The following is a 25,809-nucleotide window of genomic DNA, read 5'->3' on the forward strand; positions in this document are numbered from 1 at the left end:
ACGACTTCTCTTCGCTTTTCCACCCCATCCCCTGTGCTGGGTCCTGTGCCCAACTCCTCGTGATTTCCTCTGCCAGAGCCAATGGAGGTGGGGTTTCTGGGTGTCCGCGACTGGGGCTTCTCAGTCCCGTATCCAGCACAGGTGCGGGGCTCCGCTGCAGTTCTGGCCGGCATAGGGAGGGGGCGCCCGCCGAGGCTCCGAGGTTGCCCTGGGCGACCGGCTGTTGGGGAGCAGCCAGCCCAGACCGGCCATAGGAGCCCCAGTAATCCAGAGTCAGCCTAGATACTGATTCCTAGTTTTTTTGTTTGTGTGTTAGGATGAGTTGAGTTGTCAAAAGGTAAGCTTATTCATTCCTACGCTCATGTGAATGTAAGGGAAATGTATAGCAGTATTTTCTCTACATATTTTGGAGCTAGACAGCTCTGGTTTTTAGTCCTGGTTGTGCTACTTACTAGCTATGTGGCCTGTCAAGTCCTGGATGTCCTGTTTCTCCTCTGTGAAACGTTAACAGTACCTTTCATAAACCTGAAATGAGATGGGGTTATATAGTTCTTGGCATAAGTCGTGGCACCTAGTGGGTTTTCAGGAAATAATTCATTTTCCCCTTAAGAAATCCTTGGGTTACCTTGAGCACTTCCCCGACACACCCTGCTCTCTGTTGTGGAATGACCTCTAGGTCCACTCTGGCCTGGGACCCACCTGAGGCAGCCTTCACCTACTTTTCTGTCTTCCGCTCTGTGCTAGGCACATGACAAGAGGTCTCTCGGTGTCTGCCTGGGCTAGAGCTCAGCCCTGAGGCGAGAAAGGCAGTCTCTTGGGGCTGCTGTGGCCTGGAGCCAGCTCTTCCTGGCACATGGTGGCCCATACTACTTGTGGGCAGGAGACTGCAGGCTGGGACTGGCTGTCCAGGTGTAGCTGGCAGGGAGGTCACAGGAGCACAAAGGGTGGATGGCTGCAATCACCTGCCTCTGAGCCTGCAATCACCCACCTCTGAGCCTCTGCAGTCACACTAGTCTCTGTTGGGGGGATTAAGGGATTAAGGCACCTCCCTGAGAGGCCTTCCTAAGATTGGGATGATGAGTACATTTCTCCAGGATGCCAGGCCACCCAGGGAGGAAGGAGGAGCTGACGCTCTTGGCTTTGTGCACTCAGAGTGTTGGGGTGCTTCTGTAAGGCTGTGGGTGGGGGACTTCTGTGTTGATCCCCTTCATGGGACCGAGAATCCCTCTGCATCTGGGTGAAAACCTGTCCCTGCCATGGGGATGCAGCTCCGGGGATCTTAAAGTCCCCAGTTTGGCCAAATGTTTGTGTCTTCTGGGTCCTGTTTGTGACTTTTTCTTTATATATGTGATAATTGTAGGCTGAGAAAAAGGATGTAGGAATAGAAGATCCTGGAAAGCCCCGAGTTTTTCTGATGTTGGAGCAGAGGGGCTGCTGAAACCGTTACCAGAGATGGAGACAGGATACCGAGGACTGCAGGATGGGGGTTTCCTTTGGAAGTCACCTTGCACTAGACAGAGGGCTGCCTCCCAGGGGCACTGGGAAACACAGGCTGCACTGACATTCAAACTTGAAGGAGCTTCTATTTTTAAAAAAGTTTTATCATGAAAGAAATTAACATAAAATAGAATGAGTAGTATATTGGAATCTCATGTGCCTCTCATGAATTTCCAATATCTTGCCTATTCTTATTTCTCCTCTCCAAATTTTTTTTGCCATAATAGAAACAACTCTACTAGTTTATTTTAGGAAACTACTAAGACCTTATATAAAAATCTGTGATAAGAATCAAAGGGTTCTTAGGGCAGGGAGGGGATCTGGAGATGCTCTGGCCAACTTCCTTAGGTGACAGGTAGAAAATCTGAGGTCTAAGAGGAGAGCCAGCCCTGAGGCCAAGGCTGACTCTGGCTGGAAACCAGGCCCTAACTTCTGAATCTGGATTCATCCTGCACTACACAGTGAAGCATGCAGGCTACTGCAGCAGAGCTGCTCTGAACTAAAGAAAGTAGCAGAGAGCCCTGCAGGGTCCCTACGTGCTGGGAAGAGGATGGAGCAACTCACAGGGGCACAGGGAATTGCCATCCATGCCTAAGTCAACTCCATTTGGTCCTTACTTCTAGGAATGGTGGTCTGGCCACCATGAACCCTGTGGGAGGTTCAGGACAAGGAATTGAAGCCAGTGGCAGAGGTGGACCTGCATCGACGTCTTGGAATGTCTTTTTGCAGCCCAGGCCCTTCTGTCTGCTTGGCTAGATCCCTACAGGAGAGTGGGCACCCACATCTGGGTGCTCACAGCTGGGCCTTGCTTTCTGAAGCCCAGCAAACATTTCTTGCAGCTCTATCCTGAGAGGAAAAAAAATCCCAGTGAGGACAGTAGATTTGCAAGGGGAAGAAATATGTCTCCTTGATAAGATGCAGTCACTGACATAGTACTGTGGCTCTGGGATCAGGACAGAGAATGTGGATGTCTTCCCTGGGGTGTCTGGAACTGACATGGGCAGGGACAGGGACACTTTGGCATGAAGCCTTGTCTGGAGTGAGCCTCTCTCACCACCTGTCCACACAGCATCTTGGGGGGTAGGGACTCTACCCACAGGGTCCTGCAAAGTACTGGGGTCACATGTGCTCTAGGTCCCAAATATTTAACTTCCAAAGGCTTAGGGACACCAGTGCAGCCAGCAGGGAGCAGGGCTGGGGAGACCTGTGCTTCAGAAGGCTGAGTGGGCCCAGGTCCAGAGCTACTCTTCAATGCTTTCTTGGGGTCAGGGATCCTCAGAACACATTTATCGTTGCTGTTATTTACCCAGTTTATGACAAAGGAACTGAGAAACCTTCTCCATGGCCACAGAGCTGCAATGAGACCACTGTCAAGGAGCTGCATGTGAGACAGTGAGGAGCAGATGGCCCAGTGACGCTGTGACCATTGCAGTGTGTAAGCCCCTGTGACACAATTACCTATTAACACATCCTCAGCCAGGTCCCTGTTGGTAAGCAGCACGTAACTGTTTATGCATATGCAGTGCATGCATTATGGCAGCACAAAAGTGCACATTTGCTTGTAAAGTGCCAGTTTGTTAAATATAAACTTTATAGACTTTGATAGACTTTACAGTCACCTTTGAAATAATGAAGTTGCCATCTTCCAATTTGATATTTTATCTGTCTAACAGACAGCAAATGTTTCATCCTTAGTTTGCGGGTTGATCAGACCAGCCTGTGGATCTTCCCTCTGACCGGCAAGATTGCTGACAGTGCAGTTCAGAGCAGTCACCCACATCAGACTGCAAAGCCAAACCCTGTCACTTTCAGAGTTGCACCAAACAGAACAATCTAGCTTATCATGCTGGATTTGTTTTCAGATGGTTTCAGAGATGCCAATAGTGCACATTTTTCCTATTACAGTCAGTTCATGGTCTAGCTTTTAATACATTTAAAGTAATAGTGTGTGTGTGTGTGTGTGTGTGTGTGTGTGTGTGTGTTGAGAGACAGGGACAGAGGAACTCAGCAAAAAAAAAAGCTCCCCTGTCTTCAGTTATTTTGTAAGATAAAAGAATTATCTGTTGAAGCAGACATTATTTTTATCGTCTGTTAATTTGCTATTTTCTTCGCCAAAAAGTTAGTCTTCCCTTTTAGTGAAATATTCTTCACAAAGCCAAATGGGCATGATCTAATAACTCTGCTTCTAGGCATATATACTCAAAACACTGAGAGCAGGGACTTGAATAGATACTTGTATGCCAATGTTCACACCAGCAGTGTTAACAATAGTCAAAACATAGGAGTTAACTGGGGTAGTGGTGCATGCCTACAATACCAGCTACTTAGGAGGCTGAGGCAGGAAGACAACAACTTGGAGACCAGCCTGGGCAACTTAGTTATGAAATGGCTGGGTATGTGGTTCAGTGGTAGAGTGCTTGCTTAGCATGTGTGAGGCCCTGGATTCAACACCCAGTGCTTCAAGAACAAAACAAAAGCAAAAACACATACACAAACAAACAAAAAACATAGTAGCAAAGCAAGTGTCTTCCTGTGGATGAATGGATGAACACAATGTAGTAAATACATAGGTAGGCTGTGATTTAGCCTTAAAAAGGCAGGGAACTCACACATGTTAAAATACAGGTGAACCTTGATGACATTATATGCTGAATGAAATAATCCAGGCACAAAAGGAAAAATATTGTGTTATTCCACTTATCTGAGGTATCTGGGATACTCAAATTGATGTGGAAAGTAGAAGAATGGTTACAAGAGGGTGGTGTGGGGAAGGTGAAGCGTTATTATTCTTATTATGTTTATGGTGCTAAGGATTGAACCCAGGGCTTTGTGCATGCTAGGGAAGTGCTCTAACTGAGCTATGTCCACACCCCAAGTTATTGCTTACTAGCTATAGAGTTTCAGTTGAAGATGACGAAGGTGTTCTGTAGATGGATGCCAATGGTTGCACATCAATGTGAATGTCCTTAATGCTACTGAATTACACACTTGAAAATGGTGAAAGTGGTAAATTTTATTATTACTTTTGCAATGCTGGGAAGTGTATATCAGGATTCTGCATGCTAGGCCAGGACACTACTACAGAGCTCTACCCCACCCCCTCCAAGTACATTTTATATTATCTATATTTTGCCACAGAAAAAGGCAAATGGCTTTTCTGCTCAACACTTGTATTAAAACTCAATTCTAGCCTGTTTGCTGCAAATCCCATGTACTGCCTTATTACAGGGCAATTCATTCCAACCAATCACAAGGCAGGCTCAGGAACTCCATTACTTTCATGTATCACTAAGGAGATGCACGCTGCCCACATCACTGGGAAGCCACAGAAACATGCGCCCTGGCCACATGTGAAAGCCACATGTGCTCTAGCAAGGAAGCAAGAGACTGGGGAGGGGTCAGGTTGCTCTTGTGGGAACCAACTCACTTGTGCCAGAGTTGACTCCCTCTCCTGAGATGGCGTTGCTCACCCATGAGGTAGAGATTGCCATTACCTGAGTCCTCCCCACTGGGCCCCATCTCCTCTTAAAGCTGCCACACTGAGGACAGAGTTTCCATCATAGGGACAAGCCATGTCCAAACCATAGCACTGTTACCAAACTTAAAAACCTTGAGGAAGGACCCAGATTAGCCCTGGTTGGGTCAGATACTTACATCAGGACCAATAAAAGATAATCAGGGTGTTGGACTTTGTTTTTTAGCAAATCTGATGCCCCCGGTTGGAACCTTATAATTGCAATTGGTGAGTGGAAAGTTTATCAGAAAAAGAGAGATGCTGTTTCTAAAGAGGAAAAGGGTGTATGGCAGACAGGCATCAGTGATATAGACACCTCACCCAGTGACCAGATCAGAAAAGACCCGTTGTTTTCTTTACCTAGGGAGGGACTTCTTGGCAGTTGGGACAGTAATTTGGCTTATCCAGCAAATATTCGCTCCTCTTGCTGGAAGATTAGCCTATGATTTGCTATCTCCAAAGGAGTGTTAGTGGATGACTCAGGAGGAGACCTGAAATGTACCTCTGTTGTAGACTTGTGCTTCTGTGGCTTTGCCATCTGAATGAGGAAAGTCTGCCCCATGGAAGCTACCAGAGCCCCAAGAATGGGAGATTCGGGGACAGAGCCAGTGAGCTGACCCACAGGTCTGGGCTCGATGCCAATCAGTCCTAGTTGATCTGCAAACTGGTGGGCAGGGTGTTGAATGGTTACTGGCAGAGGGTGCTGAGGTTTGGGGGATTTTAGTAGGCAGTAACATAGTAAACTGATACTTATGGCATCTTATGATGTCTGAATATTTATGTTCATAAAAATCTATATGTGAGTATTCATAGCAGGTTTATTCATAAAAGCCAAAAATTGTGAACAAACCAGGTGTACATCAAAAGGAGAATGGATAACAAAGGATGGAATATTCACACAATGAAACATTTTTTTTCAGTTATAAAGAGGAACTCATTACTGATATACAGTGGACCCTTGACTTATGAACTCCATTCATTCACGAGGGCTGGTTGTAACTTAAGTTGATCAGTGAAGGCTCAGGCTCCTCTACACAGCCTTCAAAGTCTCTCTCCTGTAAACGGGCAGATCTCAGTGTCCTTAGAGAGACACTGGCCCAGGATTTCTCAATTAACCCCACACAGGAAAAGATGTTGAAATATTCCTTCCAGAACTCTTTAAGGATTAAATCTGTATCTGAGACCCTCTGGAAGCACAAGTGGCTGGCATTCAGGTCATAGCTCAAGACTTTGGTCCTAAATTAAAACTAAAATTCCAGTCGTAACCCAAGTTGTTCTTATGTTAGTCCAGTCATAACTTGAGGGTCCACTGTACTCAAAGATGTGAACATCAAAATCATTATGCCAAGTTAAAGAAAGTAAACATGAAAGGGTACATACTGGTTGGCTTCATTTATATGAAATTCCAGGATGGGAAAAATCTATGACTACTATAATGATAGGCAGATTGATAGTTGGCTGTGGCCAGCGAGTGGGAAAGGATTGACTGTAGAATGGCCTGAGCAAATATTTCTGGGTAGTGGAAATGTTTTATATTTTTGTAGGGATGTTTGAATTTGCAGGGTTTTTTTTAGAAATTACACATCAATTAAATCAAAGTTGATTTAAGAAAAATCTCTGTTATTCTAACTCCAGTTTCCTCAGGAACAAATCCACTAAATAGTATTGTCTGAATGTCTTTTCTAAAATGCAGATCCAACAGTGCTACTCTCGTGGTTAAAATCCACCAAACATTTCTGGTTTTTGCTCAGTCTCAAACACCTGAACCAGTACACACAGCCCTGAGGTGCTGAGTTCTGCTTGCCTCTTGCAACTCATCCACCCCTGGAAGTCTCTGTTTCAGCCCATTAGAAGTGGAGTTCTTGGCCGGGGATTTAGCTCAGTGGTTCTGCCGCTTGCCTCTCAAGCAGAAGGACGCGAGTTTGATCTCTGGTACAAAAAAAAAAAAAAAAAAAAAAAAAAGAAGTGGAGTTCTTGAGACACACTGCTGCATATTTACAGAGCTATGCTCTCTGCCTGGATCTCTCTGCATCCATGAGAGCCGCCTCCAGGACAGACCTCCTCCAGGAAGGCCTCCCTGTCTCTTCTAGGAAGGATCTTCCTGTCATTTTGTGTCTTGGCACTTCACATCCTGCAGTTGGACTTTGCGGTCTTGTTTGACACCCATCACACTGTGTGACTGCAACACACCCCAGTCGACCTGTGTCCCTGCAGCCCAGCTCAGGCCTGGCGGGGGGTTGGGAAGTTTGCCCAGGAGTTGGCTGTCTGAACTTTACTCCCTGGTGTGTTTAAGCCTTGACTTTTGCAGAGGACTGCCCCTCTGGGGCCAGTTCCACATTCTGTCCTTGACTACTTCTGCTTCTTTGGTTTGGCTAAACTTTTTCTCCCACTCAGGGTAGTGGAAAGTCCATGGCCCTCGGCCCTAATCACTTAAATGTCCTATTTAAATAGGCTTCCTCCTGTACTTCCCCCAAGGTGACATTTAAGGAAAGAAGAGCCTTTTTCTTTTGCATTGTTGAGTAAAGTTTGAAAGAGAAACTAGTAGTTTTGGTCACAATCTCACCCTGATTACGAAGCAGGCCATTAGTCAAATACTCAGGGTTATGGCAATGACAATAATAGATACCACTCTGCCAGTAACCATTCAACACCATGTCCTCAGTTTCCAGATGGATTGGGACCGATTTGTGATGAGCTCTGGAACTGCTAGTCAGCTTGCTGGCTCTGCTCCTCGAATCCCCATTTTGGGGCTCTGGTGGCCTCCATGGGGCAGACTTTTCTCAAGGAGATAGCAAAGGCATAGGAGCACAAGCCTCACCACATCTACCACAAACTTAGCAAGTACCATCACAGAACTGGGTCTTCTGGAGGAATAGAGGATAAGAAAGACAATTCTCTCCCTCAGAGCACTGTGGCCTGGAGCCCCACTCAGACAATAGGCTCACTGCAGTGTGAGGCGCCTATTGCCCATCCAGCACTCACTGAGAGATTTTCCTAGCTGGGGTGAATAGGGAAGGCTTTATTTGACTGGTATCTGAAGGTGGAGAAGATCCAGAGACATGGGAATGACAAAGAAAAGCTGTTTTAGCTACAGAGGATTGGAAGAAGCATGGCTGACTCCCAGAAGCACTTGGCAGGCTGAGGTTAGGTTGATTGGGATGCTGACTCAGAGCACAAAGAACCCTGAAGAGTTTGGGTTCCTTGTCACAGGCAATGAGGTGCCCTTGGAGGATTGTGAGCTGTGAGTGGAAGTAATAATGGACACTAAAGTAAGATGCAGAGAGAAAGGAAAGACCATTCTGGCCACACAGTTGTGGGCATGGGTGTGGAGAAAAGGATGAGGCGGTACAATTAGTGACATTATTGCCCATTTCTCTCAGATGGTTGATCTTATGCAGGGCTATCCATAATTCCAACCTCTCTGCTGCCTTCCTTTTCCCTGGTTCTTTTTTCCCATCTTTTACCCTTTCATCTACCTTGTGGTTTCTATATCCTTTGTTAAAGCATCCAATCCCACTATCCCAGCTTCATGACACTTCCTCCTTCCCTGCCACATAGAGATGCTCTTTGCTTGTTCCTGAGTAAACAGGACCATTAGGGAAAAATCCTGCTTGCTGGCTGTACTTTTGGGACTTCCTGGAGACTATTACCCTGAGATAACTCCAAGCTTCTCCCAGGGACATATCACTTCAGGCCTCTGGGTTTTCCTGATACGGTGTGAGGGTTCACTTTCCTCCAGTGGGTTTTCTGACCATTGTGGCCCCATGGGACCAAAAGAGATGATGGGGACATGCAGGTGGCTTCTCTGCACCTTCCAGCTCCTCTTTGTGCTCTGTGTCACTTTGAGGACTGTTATTCTCTAGAGGCCTTGGAATAGGGGAGCAGCCAGGCTAAATTTAGGAAGCTAAAGAGCCAACCAGGGGTAAGGGGTTCCCTTGAGTCACCTCCTCTGATTTGGTGAAAACCCAGAAAACTTCAACTTCAACCTTTGGGAAAAAGGGAAGTCACATCAGTAGTCTTCCCCAGGTCATTGCCTTGTCCTGGAGATTGCATTTTTTTTAGCTGTTCATTGCCAGGCCTTGGGGTTCTCCACCTGTCTTCATCAGAAGTTACCGTTGGCAGATGTGGTCTCAGTTTTCTGGTCTGGCAGAAAAAGCCCCAGTTGTATGAATCATTCCAGTAAAAATGGCACACCAGGGAGCAGATCCCTACATGTTAGGCCAGGAGAAAAGCACATTATCATTGTTTTAAGCCCCTGAGTGTTGAGGAGGTCGTTTGTTACAAAGCAGTAGATAACTGGAACATGCATGTGTAAGTGTGGCAGCATGTATAAGCACAATGAAAGCACATGAGATTGTAGTTCATATAGATGAGGGGTGATCAAAAACTACAGTGAATGTTTAAGTTTAAAAAATTATTACACTGAAAGATGCATTGTCACTAATGCCTCTCAACATACTCCCCTTGCTTTGAACATACTTATCCCACCATTCTCGCCACTTTCTGAAACAGTGCTGGAAATCCTCTTTTGTGAGTGTCAATTGTGCTGCTGTGGTTGCCTTGATGTCCTGAATCAACTCAAAATGTTTACCTTTCGTGGTCATTTTGACTTTGGGGAAGAGTCAGAAGTTGTACAGTGCTAGATCCAGTGAACAAAGTAAATGAGGGTACAGTGTGATGTTTTTACTTGACAGAAATTGCCTTACCAGAAGTGATGCATGACAGGAAGCACTGTCATGATGGAGGATGAAACCATTTGCCTATTTCTAAGACCATTCTTTATGTACACGATTTCTTAAATGCTCTAAAAAGCAAATTATGGTATTCAGTGTTCACCATGGTGCTCCTGGGTACAAACTCAGCTTGCATAACTCCATCAAGGTCAAAAAACACAGTCACCATGACCTTGATGTTGGATCTTGCTTGATGTGCTTTTCTCACATGAAAACTGAGTGATTTCCATTGAAAACTCTGATCTTTGGTCTCAAGATCATAAAAACATAGATCCAAGTTCCATCTCCCTTGATGACATTTTTTAAAAAGCTGGAATCTGAAATAGCACAATCTCACATCTGCAGTCAAACTAACAAGATATCATGTTAATGCATTGTTTGTGGTCTATGATTTATAGCACACTTTAAAATACACTTCTTCCTATGGCAGCTCACACTTGACTGACCATGCCGGACAAGTTAAAACTTGCCATACATCTTTGCTAGGGTTCCATGCACTGCCTCTGTATTGAAGATCCCTGCTTCTCCATTGGATGGTACTCAGCAGCAGTGTTCACTATATATTTTGATCATGTGATAATCATCACAACAATGAATACAAAACACATTAAAAGTGGAAGAAATTCCTAATTCATTATTAGGCTGACAAATGCCATGGGTACTTCTGCGTGTGTGTGTGTGTGTGTGTGTGTGTGTGTGTGTGTGTGTGTGTTGCTAGGAATTGAAACCAGGGCCGATGAAACATGCTCTGCCACTGAAACATGTCCCCAGCCTCCCAGGTCCATATTAAGTGTGGAAAGGTATGATAAATCAATTTCAGCCAGCTCCTCTTGGCCCACAATAGAGCAGGGTCACATGTGTGCATTTCCCAGAACCTCAGAATTGTTCCATGGCCTCAAACTGGGCTCAGGCCCTAGCGTGAAACGCAAGGAATGTCTCTATATTTGAAGCTACTGCAGTAATCTCTTTTAGTTATTTTTTTTCCTGCAGAACCTTGGACTAGTTACAATATGGTAAAGTTTCTTCTAGACTGAACACTCTTTTGAGGAAAGAATTTTTTCTTCAATGGTTGGAATCAAACCAAGGGCTTCATATGTGCTAGGCAAGTGCTTTACTACTGAGGTACATCCCTAGCACAGAAATTTTTATCTCCAGCACCTCATGCAGGCCCGGGTACAGTACATAGTAGTAACTTAGTGCACATTTATGGAATAATGGATACACATTTGGCTTCCAGGTCCCGCCCAATGTGGTCAACCTGCTCAGAGTGTACTTAGGGTGAACTCAATTTCGTGCAAAATTCTATCCATAGATTGAGCAGTTCAGAGGACAGAAATTAGTCCCTAGAGCCTGTAAGTAGGCCCCAGGGAATACAGAAAGACTGCAGTGGCATGGAGGAAGGACAGCCCCATGCCTGACACTGCTTTGTGGTCAGCTACTTGCCTTTGATTCCCCCTCACTTCCCTCCATCCTCCACCCTAGCCCTTTTACACTTTATATACAAAAATAATTCTTTGGAGTTTTTTTGGGAAAAGATTTTGTCTTTCTCTTTCCTACCTACCCTGGAAAAGCAATTATTTGGAAACTTCTCAAAATACATCAATACAAGCCACAATATTTGAGAATTTTTAAAGCAACTCCTTTTTTGATCCAGATCAGAAATACGAAGCCCTAAATATAGTTGGACCTAGCTATGATGTAAGTGCATTTTACTTATTCAGCAAAGATCAACTACTTGCCTTTCTGAGGTCCAAGCTAGAGCACTGGATGGAGAGAAAAAAAAGAATGCTGAACTCTAACTCTTAAGCCATGAGCTTCTATTATTTTTTCATAAATGTTCAGCACCATGTGAATGTAACAGGAGAAGAAAACCCAATTGTCCCATTATTTTGGTGGTTTTTACGATGCCCAGAGATGTTCTGAGGTGAGGAGCCGCTTGCCCTTCACTTTATACCCCTGCAGACAGAGGGGCCAGTCTGGGAGGACTTTCCCAGGGGAACTCCGGAGACATAGGCTGCCACAAAACTGTAAGCTCCTTATTCTTTATGGATCCCATGTTGATCTGGGTACTCCTGGAAGTAAATACCATGAGGCAGTAGGTAGGTGTGTGAGAGGTCAGGAGAAGTGGAAGGAGAAGAGGCAGTGAGATGCCAGAGGCTATGCTATGCAAACTGACCATGTGACACAGAGAGGGAAGAGAGGTGGAGGAAAGCCTTAGACTGCTGCGAAGTGTGGAAAGATTTCTACAAGCTCAGCGGCTCCTGAACCAGTCACTTGTCAAGGGAGGTTGACTTGTAGGATGGTCTTCATTTTCCTGCCCTGCTGTCACTGGCTGGGAATGGTCATGGGACACAGGAACTCAGTGCATAGTAAGGGGCAGAGTTGCAGGGAAGTGATGGGTCTGGACTCAATTATCCACATAGGAGGTCAGCACCCTAAACAGCCCTCTCCCTTCCTCCTTAATTCTGTGGTGACAGGAATACAAGTTTCACACTAATTTTCTTCCATTTGCAATCAAAGTCGCTTCAGGTAGGGATGGGGGAAAAAAGTGAATCCAAATTTTTCAGAAACCATGAATCCTCTCCTTCTCCAACCACTGCCTCTTCAGTGTGCAGCTGCCAGACAGGAATGGCTCCCCACCTCCCCCAAGGACTTGGAAGCTGCTGTAATTGCTATGTACTCAGGGGAGGAGATTCAAAATCCACCCCAAAGTCCCCAACATTCCTCTGAGCCACTCATTTCACCATCTCTGCCAAGCTTTGCTCAGAATCACTGCCAAAGTGAAATAAAATGACAGATCTGCTGTTCACTTCAAATTGTGCACTTAGGAAGTTATGCACTCACTGGGTAGAGAGGGGACCGGGAGCCAGATTCCTCATTAGTCCATGAAAGCATAACGGGGAGCTTGCTCTGCCTAAGCACCTACATTTCAGGAGACATGGTGATAGATTGTCTCTTTTTAAAAAATTTCACCTCAACTGCGAGGTTAGTGTGGATTACCTCTCTCTACCAAGAAAGAAGCCCTGGCCAGGCGCAGAGTGAGTAGGGAAGACAGATTTGGCTGGGACTCTCACCTAGGGCCTCTGACTCGAAGGCCAGCGCTCTTTGCAGTCCCACAAATATTTGATCCATTCATCGGATAGTTTATCTGACTTAAGAATATGAATTAAGGTTTAAGGCTTGACTTTGTTTTCTGTCAGAAATTCTGGAGTAAATAGGAGGTGCTTGTCCCCTTTTCCATAGCATAGCAAATATCAAGCAGTGCTGCCAAGTAGATCGACCTTGAGGGACCTCTACTTCTGACACTCAGGCCTCTTCTTGTCCATTCCAATTTTCCATTAATCTGGCTTAGCCCCCACTCCCCACTGCACCAAAGACTTTTTTTGGAAGGTGAAGTTCACTAATATAAAATTACCATTTCAGAGCATAGTGTGTGGTGTATACCTGTAATCCCAGGACTCTGGAGGCTGAGGCAGAAAGATCTCTAGGAGTTCAAGGCCAGTCTGAACTACATAGCAAGACCTGTCTCAAAAACCTGAAAAAAAAAAAAAAGGAAAAGAAAAAAAGAGTCAAGTCCAAATAAATGACCAAAGCAGGATGCTTTTATATTTTTTAGACAAAGAACAACATATCTGTGCAGGACAAATGGTATCTGGACTAGGCTCATAAATCTAAGGATGTTACTGAGAGACATGGGGCATGAGGTGGTAGAAGCTCTTGGAAGTTAAGGCTGCCTCAGTTTGTTTACTCAGGTACACTGCAGCCCCAATTACCAGCCACATGGTTCTCAGAGTGGTAGTTCCCCCAGTGATTTCAGCTTGAAACTGTTAGTCTACCAGTTTGGCCTATTCGAGAGGGCACAGCCTCAGCTCCTTCAGTGCTTAGGAATGGACTGGCTGGGGTTTGGTAATTCTATCTGGAACTTTTTCTCAGGAGTTGGACCAATTTACATTCCCACCCGCAATGTGTGAGAATCCAGATTCCTCCCCACCTCCTCACATTTATGACTTTCGAATTGCATTAATCACAGGATGAGGAAGTGACCTCTTCGAAACACTTTCCTCTTTCACATTTTAAACTTTCTCTTTCATACACAGCCTACGCAAGAAAGTAGGAGGAAGGATCCTGAACTATGATGCAAACAGAAATTCCACTGGCCAGCAGCTATCACGATGGGTCACATCCTGCTCAGCTCTGCTGCCGGCTGCCTCCATCTGCCTGCACAGGCCCCAGGCAAGCCAGCTCCAAGCTGCCCTCCCCAGCCCAAAATGATTGACATGGAGTTCAGGTACACTCAAACTCTGGCCCAGGAGTACCTGCTTCACGTCCTTCAGGTACCTCAGCGTGGGACTGGCCACAGCAAGACATCCAGAGTGCTACAGGACATGGCTTTCTCCATCCAGGAAGAAGTTGAGAAGAGTCTGAAGCCATGCTTGGACAGATTTGATGTGGTGTCCATAGATGCTGCCAGGATGATATTCAACCAGGTGATGGAGAAGGAGTTTGAGGATGGCATCATTAATTGGGGACGGATTGTGACCATATTTGCTTTTGGGGGGGTCATCCTCAAGAAACTGTCACGAGAGCCGATTGCCCCAGATGGGAACACTTACAAGGAGATTTCTTGCTTTGTGGCTGAGTTCATAATGAACCACATGGGAGACTGGATACGGCAAAACGGAGGCTGGGTATGTGACATGAACATTGCCTTTATCGTTCTTCTTTCTTCTATATATTTTTTAAAATGTGAAATAGAAATTGAGAGTTTCCTTGCTAATTAAAACAACGATAAAACACCTACCCAAGGATTTTAGTTTCTTTGGGCTGGTTTGTATTAGAAGTTTCTAATTTTTTAAAATTTAAAAAAAATCATTGTTTGGTTCATTTTCAATGAATCCTTGAGCTTAGTAGCTGGAAAATACTCCTGTCTCCAGTTTTTTTTCTTAACAGTGTGAATCGTGGTAGTGAGGTTTGGGAACCAATAAAGCAGTTTCCCAGAGCAGGTTGGGGCAGCTGCTCGCACTTAGCTTGGCAGGTTGGCATGACAATGCAGAATTAGTACAGAAAGAGTTGCTATTTATCCTATTGTAAATGATTGATAAGTATATAACCAATGACTCGGATTAAGACATGGAAGACAATTCAAAAAGATGTATTTATAACCTTTATTCAGGAAAAAAATCAGTAAAAAATGGAAAATAAAGAGATTAAAATGAATATAGACAGGAATAAATGTTTCACAGAAATTGTAGTTTTTGTTTGGAGAATGTTAAAGTCTTGTTCTTTGGTTTCTTTGATTATTTTGTGTGTGGTCACATGTGCAAATCCTGATGACCCATTAACTTTCTCAAACTTAGTATCTGAAAACCACATAAAGTCAACCTCCATATTTGGCTTATGAAGGCAAGCTGTGAAACTTTAGTAGGGTCTTCCTGTGCCAAGGATATGTATTAAATTAAAGCCTCACAAAGCTAAATAAATTGTCTTCCATTAAAAAAAAAAAGAGTTGCTACTACATGCTGTTCCATGTAGGAATTTATTACATTGCAAAAGACAGGTGTATATTTTTGTAAGTTTATTACTTGCAAGCTGGTTTTTTTCAGTTTTCTATTATAATAAATTCTGGGCTGTTAAAGCTTATTGATTAGCAAAAAATACAAAACAATGTACTGGATCACTAACAAGAGCCTTTTAAAAAGTAATTTTTAAATAAAAATTCAGTTTATCATCAATGCCTCAAAAAGCCAAGACTGTGAAGAACTGGCATTGATAAGAAGCTTTCCTTTCTGTCCCAATACACTTAATACTTATTTTAAAAATAGCAATTATATTTCTCCAGAGCCTTCCTCCAATTTCCAGCTCTAGTTAGCTCTCACCTCTCCCAAGTTACTTATTATTTTATATGCAAAACATGCTGATTGAATACATGCAAAGAAAATACACATACATGTAGTGTTTTTTGTTTTCTTCTTTGTGATACAGGGTCTGCTATTTTGCAAGGTCTCGAACTCCTGGGCTCAAGTGATGATCCTGCTTCAGCCTCTGGGGTAATAGGGACTACAGGGTCATACTACCAGGCCCAGATAACAGATTTTTCCTTCTTTTGTATGTGGGGAGGTGGCTGGGGGTTGAACCCAGAACCTTGTGCTAAACACATACTTTATCCCTGAACTATATCCTCAGCCCCATAGTACTTCTTTGTTAAAAAATTTTTTTATTTATAAAAATAGTATGTGGTATTTATTTTGCAACTTTTTTTTTCAATCAAAGCTATTTAAAATAGTATTCTTTAGAGTCCTTCATATCTTCTGTTGTATGTAAATGCCACTAAATAGCTGGCCATTCTAGCTGATGGATATTTAGGTTATTTCCAGATCCTGCTATCACAAATAGTGCTTTCCTGAGTATCTTTGTGCCCTTTTCCCTGTGTACACATGCACACATACGTGCGTGTGTGGTGTGTGTGTGTGTGTGTGTGTCTTTTCTAGGGCAGATGTTAGGTCAGGACTGTTGGGTCATGGTGTGTGTCTACTACACCCTTGTCTTCCAGCATGGTCCCACTGAGTTCCTCTCCCCCCCGCAGCAGCTTGTTAGAGCTGCCCCTGCCACCAGTGGGCTAATACAGACACTCCTCATTCAATGACTGAGTTCTAGTCCCTATGACTAGGTAGTTAAATGAATTGGTCACTAAATGAGGAATTGTATGTAGTATGTATGTTACAATTACAATATTCAGAACAAAGAAATAGTCAAAGAAAACTCTGACTTGATGATTTTGCTTTTATTTGCATAACTGTTATATGCAGTACTGTAATGCATAACAGAACATAAAACTACAGTACTCTACTGTACAGTATAGTCAGGAGAAATTGCAGTATGGTATAAACAAGGTATACTATACAAAAATAAGACCTTGAGGCCCTATAAACAAGTGTACAGAACTGTACAAAGGAAAAGATGGCTCATAAATCTGAATATTTGTTAAACAGGTAATGTCTGTAGCAATCTTTTGAAATTTCTCCAATTTTTTATCTTGTGTTGGTTCTTGTTTCCTTGGTTACTAGTAGGACTACACATCTTTGCATATTGAGCATCTTTTCATGTTTTTTTAAGCACTTGTAATTCTTATTCAGGGAATTACCTGTTTATAGCTTTTCCCCATTTTCGTATCATTTTGGTTTTTTCTTATTGATTTATAGGGATTCTTTGAATATTGTGGATAAAAATTATTTTTGTGTGTAGCAGATTTCTTCTAGTTTGTTGATTATCTTTTAAAACCATAGCTGTCTTCAGTTGTTATGAATGTTTAAAAATTTGATACAAAAAAATGTTTGATGCAAGCCAGGTATCTGTGCCTGTAATCCAAGCTCCTGGGGAGGTGGAGGCAGGAGAATCTCAAGTTCAAAGCCAGCTTGGGAAATATAATGAGACTCTTCTCAAAAATGAAAAAATAAAAAGGGCTGGAGATGTAGCTCAGTGCAAAGGCCCTGGCTTTAATCCCCAATAATGCCATAAGAAGAAAAAGCCATCAGATGTATTAATATTTTACTTTGTGCCACTTACCATTTGTTTAAGGCCTTCTTGCCCAACAATGGGCCTTATTAGAATCAGTCTTCTTTCTCAATCATGCCCTTCTTCCTGGAACGCTTCTCTCTTACTCAGCTTGATGTGGGCTGGGTGAAGCCTGCTCATGTTCTCTTCTGGATGACTGCAGGAAGCTATGCTGAAGGACTCAGCAATATTTTTGCTGTATTGTGTCAATTTCAAGCGAAGGTAACTTCTGTACACAGAGGCTGCACACCGGATGAGCCTGTAGAGAACACCCTGCTTGCACGCTCTCTGTGAACTGGTAGTCTCTGCCCTCTGCCTAGTAGGACATAAGGAACACAGGACAGGAAATACCTGTAACTTAGAAATTCAAAATTCTTCATAATTTATTTTGTGAGCACCTAGAACACAGAATAAATGGGGTGTGAGGTGGTCTCCTAGAATTTCCAGACATCCAGTCTCCTTTTAGGAGGCCCCAGGGCAAGCATAGTGTGGCCAGCATGGAGGTGTCAGCAAGGGCACTAAACACACACTCATCCTCCATCATGTCCAGCATGGGTTCCATGCTTCTCCTCAGCTGAGGCTGCAGACATGCTAGAGTCACACTGAGACGTCATGTCCAGGCAATTGCAGTGCTCTGTTCTCAGCTCACGGGAGACATCAATTCTGCTAATTTTGGGTGGTGCTCTTTGGCATCAGTGCACACAGCTGTGGCAAAGTGATAGTTTCGCACAGTGCTGTTGACAGATCTGCTCAGATTGATTAATTAATTAACAGCGGTACTGCAAACTGAATCTGGAGCCTCTGCACTGAGCTACATCCTCAACCATTTTTATGTATTTATTTTTATTTTGAGACGGGGGTCTTGCTTAGTTGCTAGGTTGCCAAGACTGGGCTCAAACTTGCAGTCCTCCTGCCTCAGCCTCTCAAAGTGCTGGGATGACAGGCGTGTGCCACCAGGCCTACCTGGATGAGTTTATTCTTGAATGATTTGTTTCATGGGAAATGCATGATCACATGCTGATTCTGCCGAACCAGTGGCCCACAGAAGAGGGAAAGAGGCATTTCACAACTTTATCAAGTGGCATCAACTTCTCCCTTTCTATCCTTCCAAAAATAAATCTCTCTAAGCACACACAGTCAAATCTAATTATCTTTTTAAAGTGCCAGAGACTTTACGCAAACTTCTGGTTTGGGAATGTAGTGTGAGAGCACAATGTAGATGCTGAGCACTGAGTCTGGCTCAAACAGATCTAGGTTCATTTTCCGGCCTGGTGCTGATCTCTGTGTGACTTGAACAAATTATATAACTTCCCTAAGCCTGCTCCTCTTCAGCAAAACTGGAGGGTGTTGCATCCTATTTCCCAGGACTGATCAAGGATTAAATCAGCTTGAGCTCCTATCCTCCCTTTCTTTCCTTTTTTCCTCTTCCATGTTTTCTATTGTTTTCTCCTGTACCGGACCAGTTTGAAGTGCTAAAAATTGAGTCTCTCTGAAGATCAGATGAAAGAGCTAGTGTCATGTTTTATGGTATGCATCATTAGCATTCAGAAGAAGATGGTTCTTGAAAGCCACTAAAATGTGCTGTAGTAGGGCACAGGTGGTGTAGTCCCAGCAATTGGGGAGGCTGAGGCCGAAGGATTGCTTGAAACCTGGAGTTCAAAGACAGCATGGACAACAGAGTGAGATATACATCAAAGAAAGAAAAGAAGAAAAAAGAAAGAAAGAGTGAGCTTGAGATGAAACTCATGCCTCTCATTCCTTGGGATCATTCTTCCTTTTGACCCGTCCCTCTGGGATGTGGCACTCTCCTCTGCCTGTGCTGGGGGAGAAGGAATAATCCTTGGGCCTTAGCACCCTTCGGGGGCATCGCATCTACTGAATGCATCTCTAGACCTGGTGCTTAGCATAGGGCTTCTTGTGTAGAAGGCGTCCAACGAACATGTGTTGATGGGGAGACTGAATGAGTGTTAAAACAGGAGATGAATCTTAATTTTTCTTGCTTAGTTGAGGTATAATCTTGGGTACACTACTGAAGTTCCCCGTGACACAGAATCCTTATATAATGTGGATAATGAATATATGATACAATAATATATCCACAATATTCAATAAAGACAATAATAGCTGCCTCAGAAGGGAAGGTGAAAGACAAGAAAAACACTTTTGTGAAAGTGCTTTGTGAACTGTCAAGGACTTTGCAACTATGGGGTAATGTGGGAAATTCCAAAAGGTCTAAATATGTAATTTAAAAAATTTCTCTAAATGCCCAAAGAAAGCCCCTTTCAAAGTAGGGATGTACAGAGCATTGCTTTCCAGGTAAGTAGAACATTAAAGCTTGGGTCTTAGGAGTGAGGTCAAGAGGTTCTCTTCCTTCCTTCCTTCCTTCCTTCCTTCCTTCCTTCCCTCCTTCTGTAAATAATGGCCAGGATAATTTGAGTCCAAGGGAACAGGCAGGTTAGGTGTAAAGAGCCATGTAGATGACTGAGGGATGGCGAACATTTTAGAGACAAGTGCCCAAACTGCAACCCAAAACCCACTTATTTATGGCAAACTGCCAACACTGCAATTAAACTCAAATACTGAGGTTTTGATTTAGAAAAAACAACTCATACTTTAACATCTTTTGTCTTAAAAGAAAAACAAATAACATGCCTGCCATAGGCTTACCACCACTGAAGTGTTCAGTCTGGCAAAGCCATCTTCTAAAAGTGTAAAGATCCAGCAGTGAGGCGGTATGATCTTAAATACTTGCAAATATCTTTTGGTTAAACAGATTTGGGGGCCATACTCTTCTTACATTTCTTTCAAACTTTAAATTGAGATTTAAGATCATTTAATGAAAAGCCAGGAGAAACGTAATCCAAGTCAGGCAGAAGCACATGATAGTGACACAGGAATTGGAGAAAAGCCTTCTGCTCTGGCCCTTGGGACAGCATTCTGTCTCTGGGACCCAGCCCTGGCTTCAGACCCCCATCCTATCTAGCTGCGTTCCTCCCCAGTTGACCACGTCCACAGCCTGTTGCCTCTCTCCCTGCTCTTGTCCCGCTCTACTATGATCTGTTCTTTACATAGCAGACAGAGTGATAGTTTTTAAAAATGGGAATTACATCATGTCCTGGCCTAAGCAGACCCCCCTAAGATGCCCCTTCTCCCTGGGAACAAAATGCGAAGACCTGATCTCTGGATTCAGGGCCCTGCCTGATCTGGCCTCCAACCATCACCCAAGTCTCATTTTCTATGAAGGTACCCTGCTCTGTCACAGCTCCAGCCTCCCGGATAAGCTCTGCAGGCTCTGCCCCAGGGCCTTTGTACTTGCTCCCTCCTCTGCCTGGAATAATGTTCCCCTGGAGGTCTGAGTGGCTCTCTTTTTCCTCACTCAGTTCTCTGCATCAAGGCTGCCTCCTTCAGGTCTTCCTTGACCACTACATTAGTGGCTGGCTCACCATTATTCTGTCCCCACAGCCTGCTCCTTCCTCCACAACAGCTTTCACCACTGTGTCACATTTCACATGTATTGCTTAGCTGCTTGTCTTCTGGGCAAGTGGGAGGCACTGTAGGCCAGCTAGGGCAGGGAGTCTGGGGCGTGGTCACTGCTGGGGAAGAGCTCTCAGATGAATATATATGAATATATACATGAGGCTGTATAGCTATAGAAATGGGGATAACCGTCTGGTATTTGCCATGTCTTTAAAAAGTTTTGGGGATTATTGGCATCCTCATAGTCTGTTCTCTGCTGCTGTATCAGAATACTGCAGACTGCTTAGGTGATAAGGAAAAGATCTCTCACTGCTTCTCGGCCTTTTGGCTAAGATCAAGTATAGGAAAAGAGCTCTTATTTCTGGAGGCTGGGCACGCTGAGGTCTGAGGCTGCATCTGGCTGCTTTGCAATATGGCAGAAGTTATGGCACAGTGAGAAGAGAGGAAGTGGGAGAGGGAGAAGGAAAAGGGACTGGACCCTCCTTTTTATAATTCACCTTTTCCCCATAACAGCCTTAATCTATTCATGTAAGCACAGTCCCCAATCTTCCCTCTTTTGGAACTAAGCCTTAAAATCAGAGACCCCTGCATGCTAGACAAGTGCTCAACCACTGAGTTAATCCCAACCCTTTTTAGTTTTTATTTTTTGTTTTGTTTTGTTTAGTACCAGGGACCAAACTCGGGTCCTTGCGCTTACAAGGCAGGCGGCAGAACCACTGAGATAAATCCCCGTTCTTTAGTTTTTATTTTGAAACAAGGTCTCACTCAGTAGCTCAGGCTGGCCTCCAACTTTCCGTTTTCCTGCCTCAGCCTCCCAAGAAGCTGGGATTACAGGTGTGTGCCACCATGCCTGGTTCAGACAAAGGTTTTTAAAAAATATAGACTAACTCAATGAACCATACACTATACTTAATTAATTTATAATCAATAATTATAAAACATCCTTACAAAAATAACTTCCAGCCTGAAGCCCTCCCTTATTTTAACAAACAAGGAAACTGAGGCACAGCAACAATAAAATATCTAAGACAACCCAACTCTTCAGTGCCCTGGCTTGGATTGGAATGTGAATATTCTGCTTGTTTCCACTGCATTCATTTCCAAACAAGCACCAGAAGTTTTAGAAAATTGTGAAAATAATGCTATTAAATGTCCCTCTAGAAAAATTTGCCCTGTATCTTGTGAGTTCCAGAGCTAGATAGCTTGTATCATGACTAAAAAGGAAAAGGGAACCCACACGGTCTGTGTGACAGTCAGAAGAGAGTCAGAGTTGTGGCACTATCTCTCAGCATCACAGAGAGCAGGTCACACCAGACAGGGGAAGTCTCCATGCAGATTGCCCAAGAAAGCCCGCAGTGCCTACGTGCTGGGTGTGGGGTCCGCACCCAGGGAGGGAAGACTGTACCCCTGCTCCCCCTTCCCCTAATGCCCTGGTAAACACTTGGGGTTTTCCATATACTTCAGGGAAATAGACACTTCCTTACTCCCCTTCCTAGAATTTTCATTGTCCCATATCAGTCAAGGGCAATGATTCCTTATTATTATAAAATGATCAAGGTCTAGTGTTTCTAATATGCATTCAACTTCTAAAGAAAAGAGAGTGAACCAAAGAAACAAAATGAACAAATTAAGCTATATGAAGATGAAAAACTTAAAACTACAATTAAAAGAACACAGAGTAGGAAAATATTTACATTTACCATATAAGAGTTCATTTAAATGTAAGAGAAAATCATCAAGCCTTTTAATAGTTAAAAAAGGAAAGGCTGTTGAAAGAGAAACATAAATCACTGAAAGCACATAGGAAACATTACTAGCAGCTAAAGAAATTCACATTTCAACACAGTCTTTTTGTTTTTTAGACCAATTAAATTGGCCCTGTGTAAACCCTATTAAACTCTCAACATTATTTTTGAATACCAGCTCTTATTGCAGATAAGGATAAGGCCGTGACTTTGCTCGATAGGTCTTTCTGGAAAGCAGTGTGTACAGATATCCCTAGTTTAGTGCCTGTGTTTAATGGCTGCTTGGACCTATGACCAGCATTCAGGCTTCTGACACAGGAACGTGAGTGGCAGTGTGGCCTTATGGTGGCTTCTTCTACTGTATAGTACTATAATTTCTGCTGATTGTACTGTATGGTACAGTACTGTAGTTTTATGTTCTGTTATACATCACAGTACTGCATGTAAGAGTTATGGAAATAAAAGCAAAATCATCAAGTCGGAGTTTCCTTTGACCAGTTCTTTGTTCTGAATATTGTAACGCACATACTACATACAATTCCTCATTTAATGATCAATTTATTGAACTAGTCACTGGACAGAACCCAGTCCTTAAGCAAGGAGTGTCTGTATTACAGGAGGCAGGAGTGCTGTGATTACCTACTATCAAATGTACTGTTAGAACCTTATCATGAGACAACCTTCCAAAATACTAAAGGATGGGGCAGAGGAAACACTTGGCATTCACTATGGAAGCATTATTTCTAAGAAGGGTTAAACTGCAAACAACCCAAATGTCTAACAATCGGGAACTGGTTAAGTAAATTGTGTCACATTAAATTAGTGGAATATTCTGTAGATCTTAGAAATGTTACCTGGAATATGTGAGGTGATGTTGAAAGAATTTATACTGTAATTATTTGTACCCTAGTCATGATTGTACTTAATGTACCTGTGAGGGTAGTAGCATTGACTTTTTTCTTTTCAAACTTTTTTCAAATATGTCCTTTCCAAAAATATTTCCTTTAATGATGCAGCCTTTAGCTTAAGGCCATTATAGACATTCCTCGTTTAACAACTGAGTTCTGTTCCTATGACCATATTGTTAAATGAATGGGCTGCTAAATGAGAAACTGTACATAATTCATACATTACAATATTCAGGACCAAGAAATGGTCAAAAGAAACTCTGACTTGATCACTTTGCTTTTATTTGTGTAACTCTTACATGCAATACTGTGATGTACAACAGAACATAAAAGTACAGTGCTTTACTGTATGTACAATCAGCAAAAATTGCAGTACTGTACTGTAGAAGAGGCCACCATAAGTTTTCACTGCTGCTCACACTCTTGTGTCCTAAGACTGAATGTGGTTCATAAGGCTGAGCAGCGGGTCATAAGGCCAAACAGTCATTAAACAGATGGGTTGTTAAAAGAGTAATTTCTGTATATAATAATACGTATACAATAAGGGTGCATTTTCTTGTCAGTAATTCAGCAGTGCACAAAGAATGCTCAGGTCTGCCTATTTCTGGGAACAGCAGTCTTTTGTTAAATTGAACCATGCTGGTCCCAAGGAAGCCTGACACATAAGATAATACACTGCATTGCTGTGGTTTGAGTGTCCCCTGGAAAACTCATGGTGAATGGTAATTGCCATTGTGGTAGTACTAGGAGGTGGACCTTTAAGAGTAGATGAGTGTGTGTGGTGTGGCGTGGTGTTTCCCTGCTACTCCAGAGGCCAAGGCAGGAGGATCATAACTTTGAGGCCAGTTTGGCCAACTTAGCAAACCTTGTCTCAAAATAGAATAAAAAAGGCTGGAGATGTAACCCAGTGCTTCTTGGGTTCAATTTCCAGTACAAAAAACAAACAAAAAGCTATATCTGGCTGGGGATTTAGCTCAATAGTACCGCCACCTGCCTCCTAAACACAAGGTCCTGAGTTTAATCCCCAGTACAAAAAAACAAAAAAGAAAAAAAAGCTATATCTGATCTAGCACAGAATTAATCATAATAGAAACAATCAACTTTTTCATAGGTTAAATGCATTAGTCTAACTTGAATTTACTCTGAATCCTTATAATTCTCCATACAATAGTTTATAAATCTAAATGAATTTTAAGTGCTAGACACTTGAAAGAGAAAGAAGAAATTAGACTCTCACCCCTCTAGATCTGTATTTGCTGCAGCTGCCCTTCTTTCCCTGAAAATAAGCCCTAACTGGAGAATAATTAGTCTTGAAAACTAAAGATGAGAAATGCCAGCCCCAATCAGCCCATCCTGGCCTTTCCTGCCCTCACTATTCTCTTGCTTGGTGGCTGCTCTGTTTTCAGGGAAGCATGGTAGTCACTGTGGCTACTGAATAATTGAGATGTGACTAGTTTGAATTAGGGCAGAAGTACTAACTACTATTGGATTTTGAACATTTTGAATAAAGGATGAAATATCTCATTGATGATTCATACTGTTTGTATATTTAAGTAATATTTAGGTATATTAAACATGATGTATATTAGCTACATCTTAAAATTATTTTTGCCTGTTTCTTTTTACTTTTCAACATGTGGCTGGAAGCAATGAAAAACCATACGTGAAGCTCCAAGGGTGCTTCTGTGGGACACTGTTGTGCATGTGGTCTAGATTTGGAGGTAAAGAACAACTACGAGAGGGGCAGGATACAAACAGTGACAGTACAGAGAAGACTGACTACTTACACTGTACACATGAAAATGTCTTTGCTTTTTATTCCAGCAAGCCTCATCTCCAATTTAATTTTAATTTAAAAAATCTTAAATTTATTCTCTCATAGGAAAATGGCTTTGTAAGGAAGTTTGAGCCCAAATCTGGCTGGCTGACTTTTGTGGGAGTTATGGGACAGATTTTTGAGATGCTCTCTCTCCTGAAGCAGTTCTACTGACCAAAAAGGACACTGACTCTTGAGAGAACTACTGCCAACATGGAGTCCTTCTACTTAAAAAACAGAAACAGAACCCCCTGCCCCCGCACAACTTTGATGACATAACCTGAGTTTCCAAAGTTACAGGATTTTGTCTCTATTTTAATTAATAAATTGTGCATATTTATCTTTGCATGTGATTTGTGTCTTAATTTTAACTCTGCCTGGCACTTCACCTTGGTACAGGAGATGCAGTAGGTGTTGAAGTAAGGGATGATAACCAGGGAGGTGATGTCTGTCCTGCCCTATGGAAGCTTGGGTGTGCCCACCATGCTGAAGTTGCTGTGTGTCATCAGGCCAGACCATACAGGGGCCAAGGTCTGCTGCCTACCTCCTCATGGGCCCAGGCCCACTG

The 25,809-nt window shown here is 43.1% G+C and overlaps 1 protein-coding gene across 1 annotated transcript; it reads left to right on the forward strand.

Moving 5' to 3' along the window:
• The first annotated feature begins 213 nt into the window (after window positions 1–213).
• Bcl2a1 (BCL2 related protein A1) lies at window positions 214–25,581 on the forward strand. Its single transcript, XM_004874811.3, has 3 exons — window positions 214–337; window positions 13,842–14,432; window positions 25,308–25,581. Exons 2-3 carry the CDS (start codon window positions 13,917–13,919, stop codon window positions 25,413–25,415), a joined length of 624 nt encoding a protein of 207 aa, XP_004874868.1. The 5' UTR covers window positions 214–337; window positions 13,842–13,916; the 3' UTR covers window positions 25,416–25,581.
• Window positions 25,582–25,809: the final 228 nt, after the last annotated feature.

Source organism: Heterocephalus glaber, unplaced genomic scaffold (genome assembly GCF_053883595.1).
Source record: "Heterocephalus glaber isolate CG9 unplaced genomic scaffold, H.glaber_assembly_v1.0 deba00001531, whole genome shotgun sequence".
NCBI classification, from domain to species: Eukaryota; Metazoa; Chordata; class Mammalia; order Rodentia; family Bathyergidae; genus Heterocephalus; species Heterocephalus glaber.

What these genes read in the sequence shown, in the direction of transcription:
- Bcl2a1 (XM_004874811.3), top strand. Translation starts at nt 13,917, where the DNA reads ATGGGTCACATCCTGCTCAGCTCTGCTGCCGGCTGCCTCCATCTGCCT. An exon ending in TACGGCAAAACGGAGGCTGG is followed by an intron (nt 14,433 to 25,307) that starts GTATGTGACATG and finishes ATTCTCTCATAG; the next exon opens with GAAAATGGCTTTGTAAGGAA.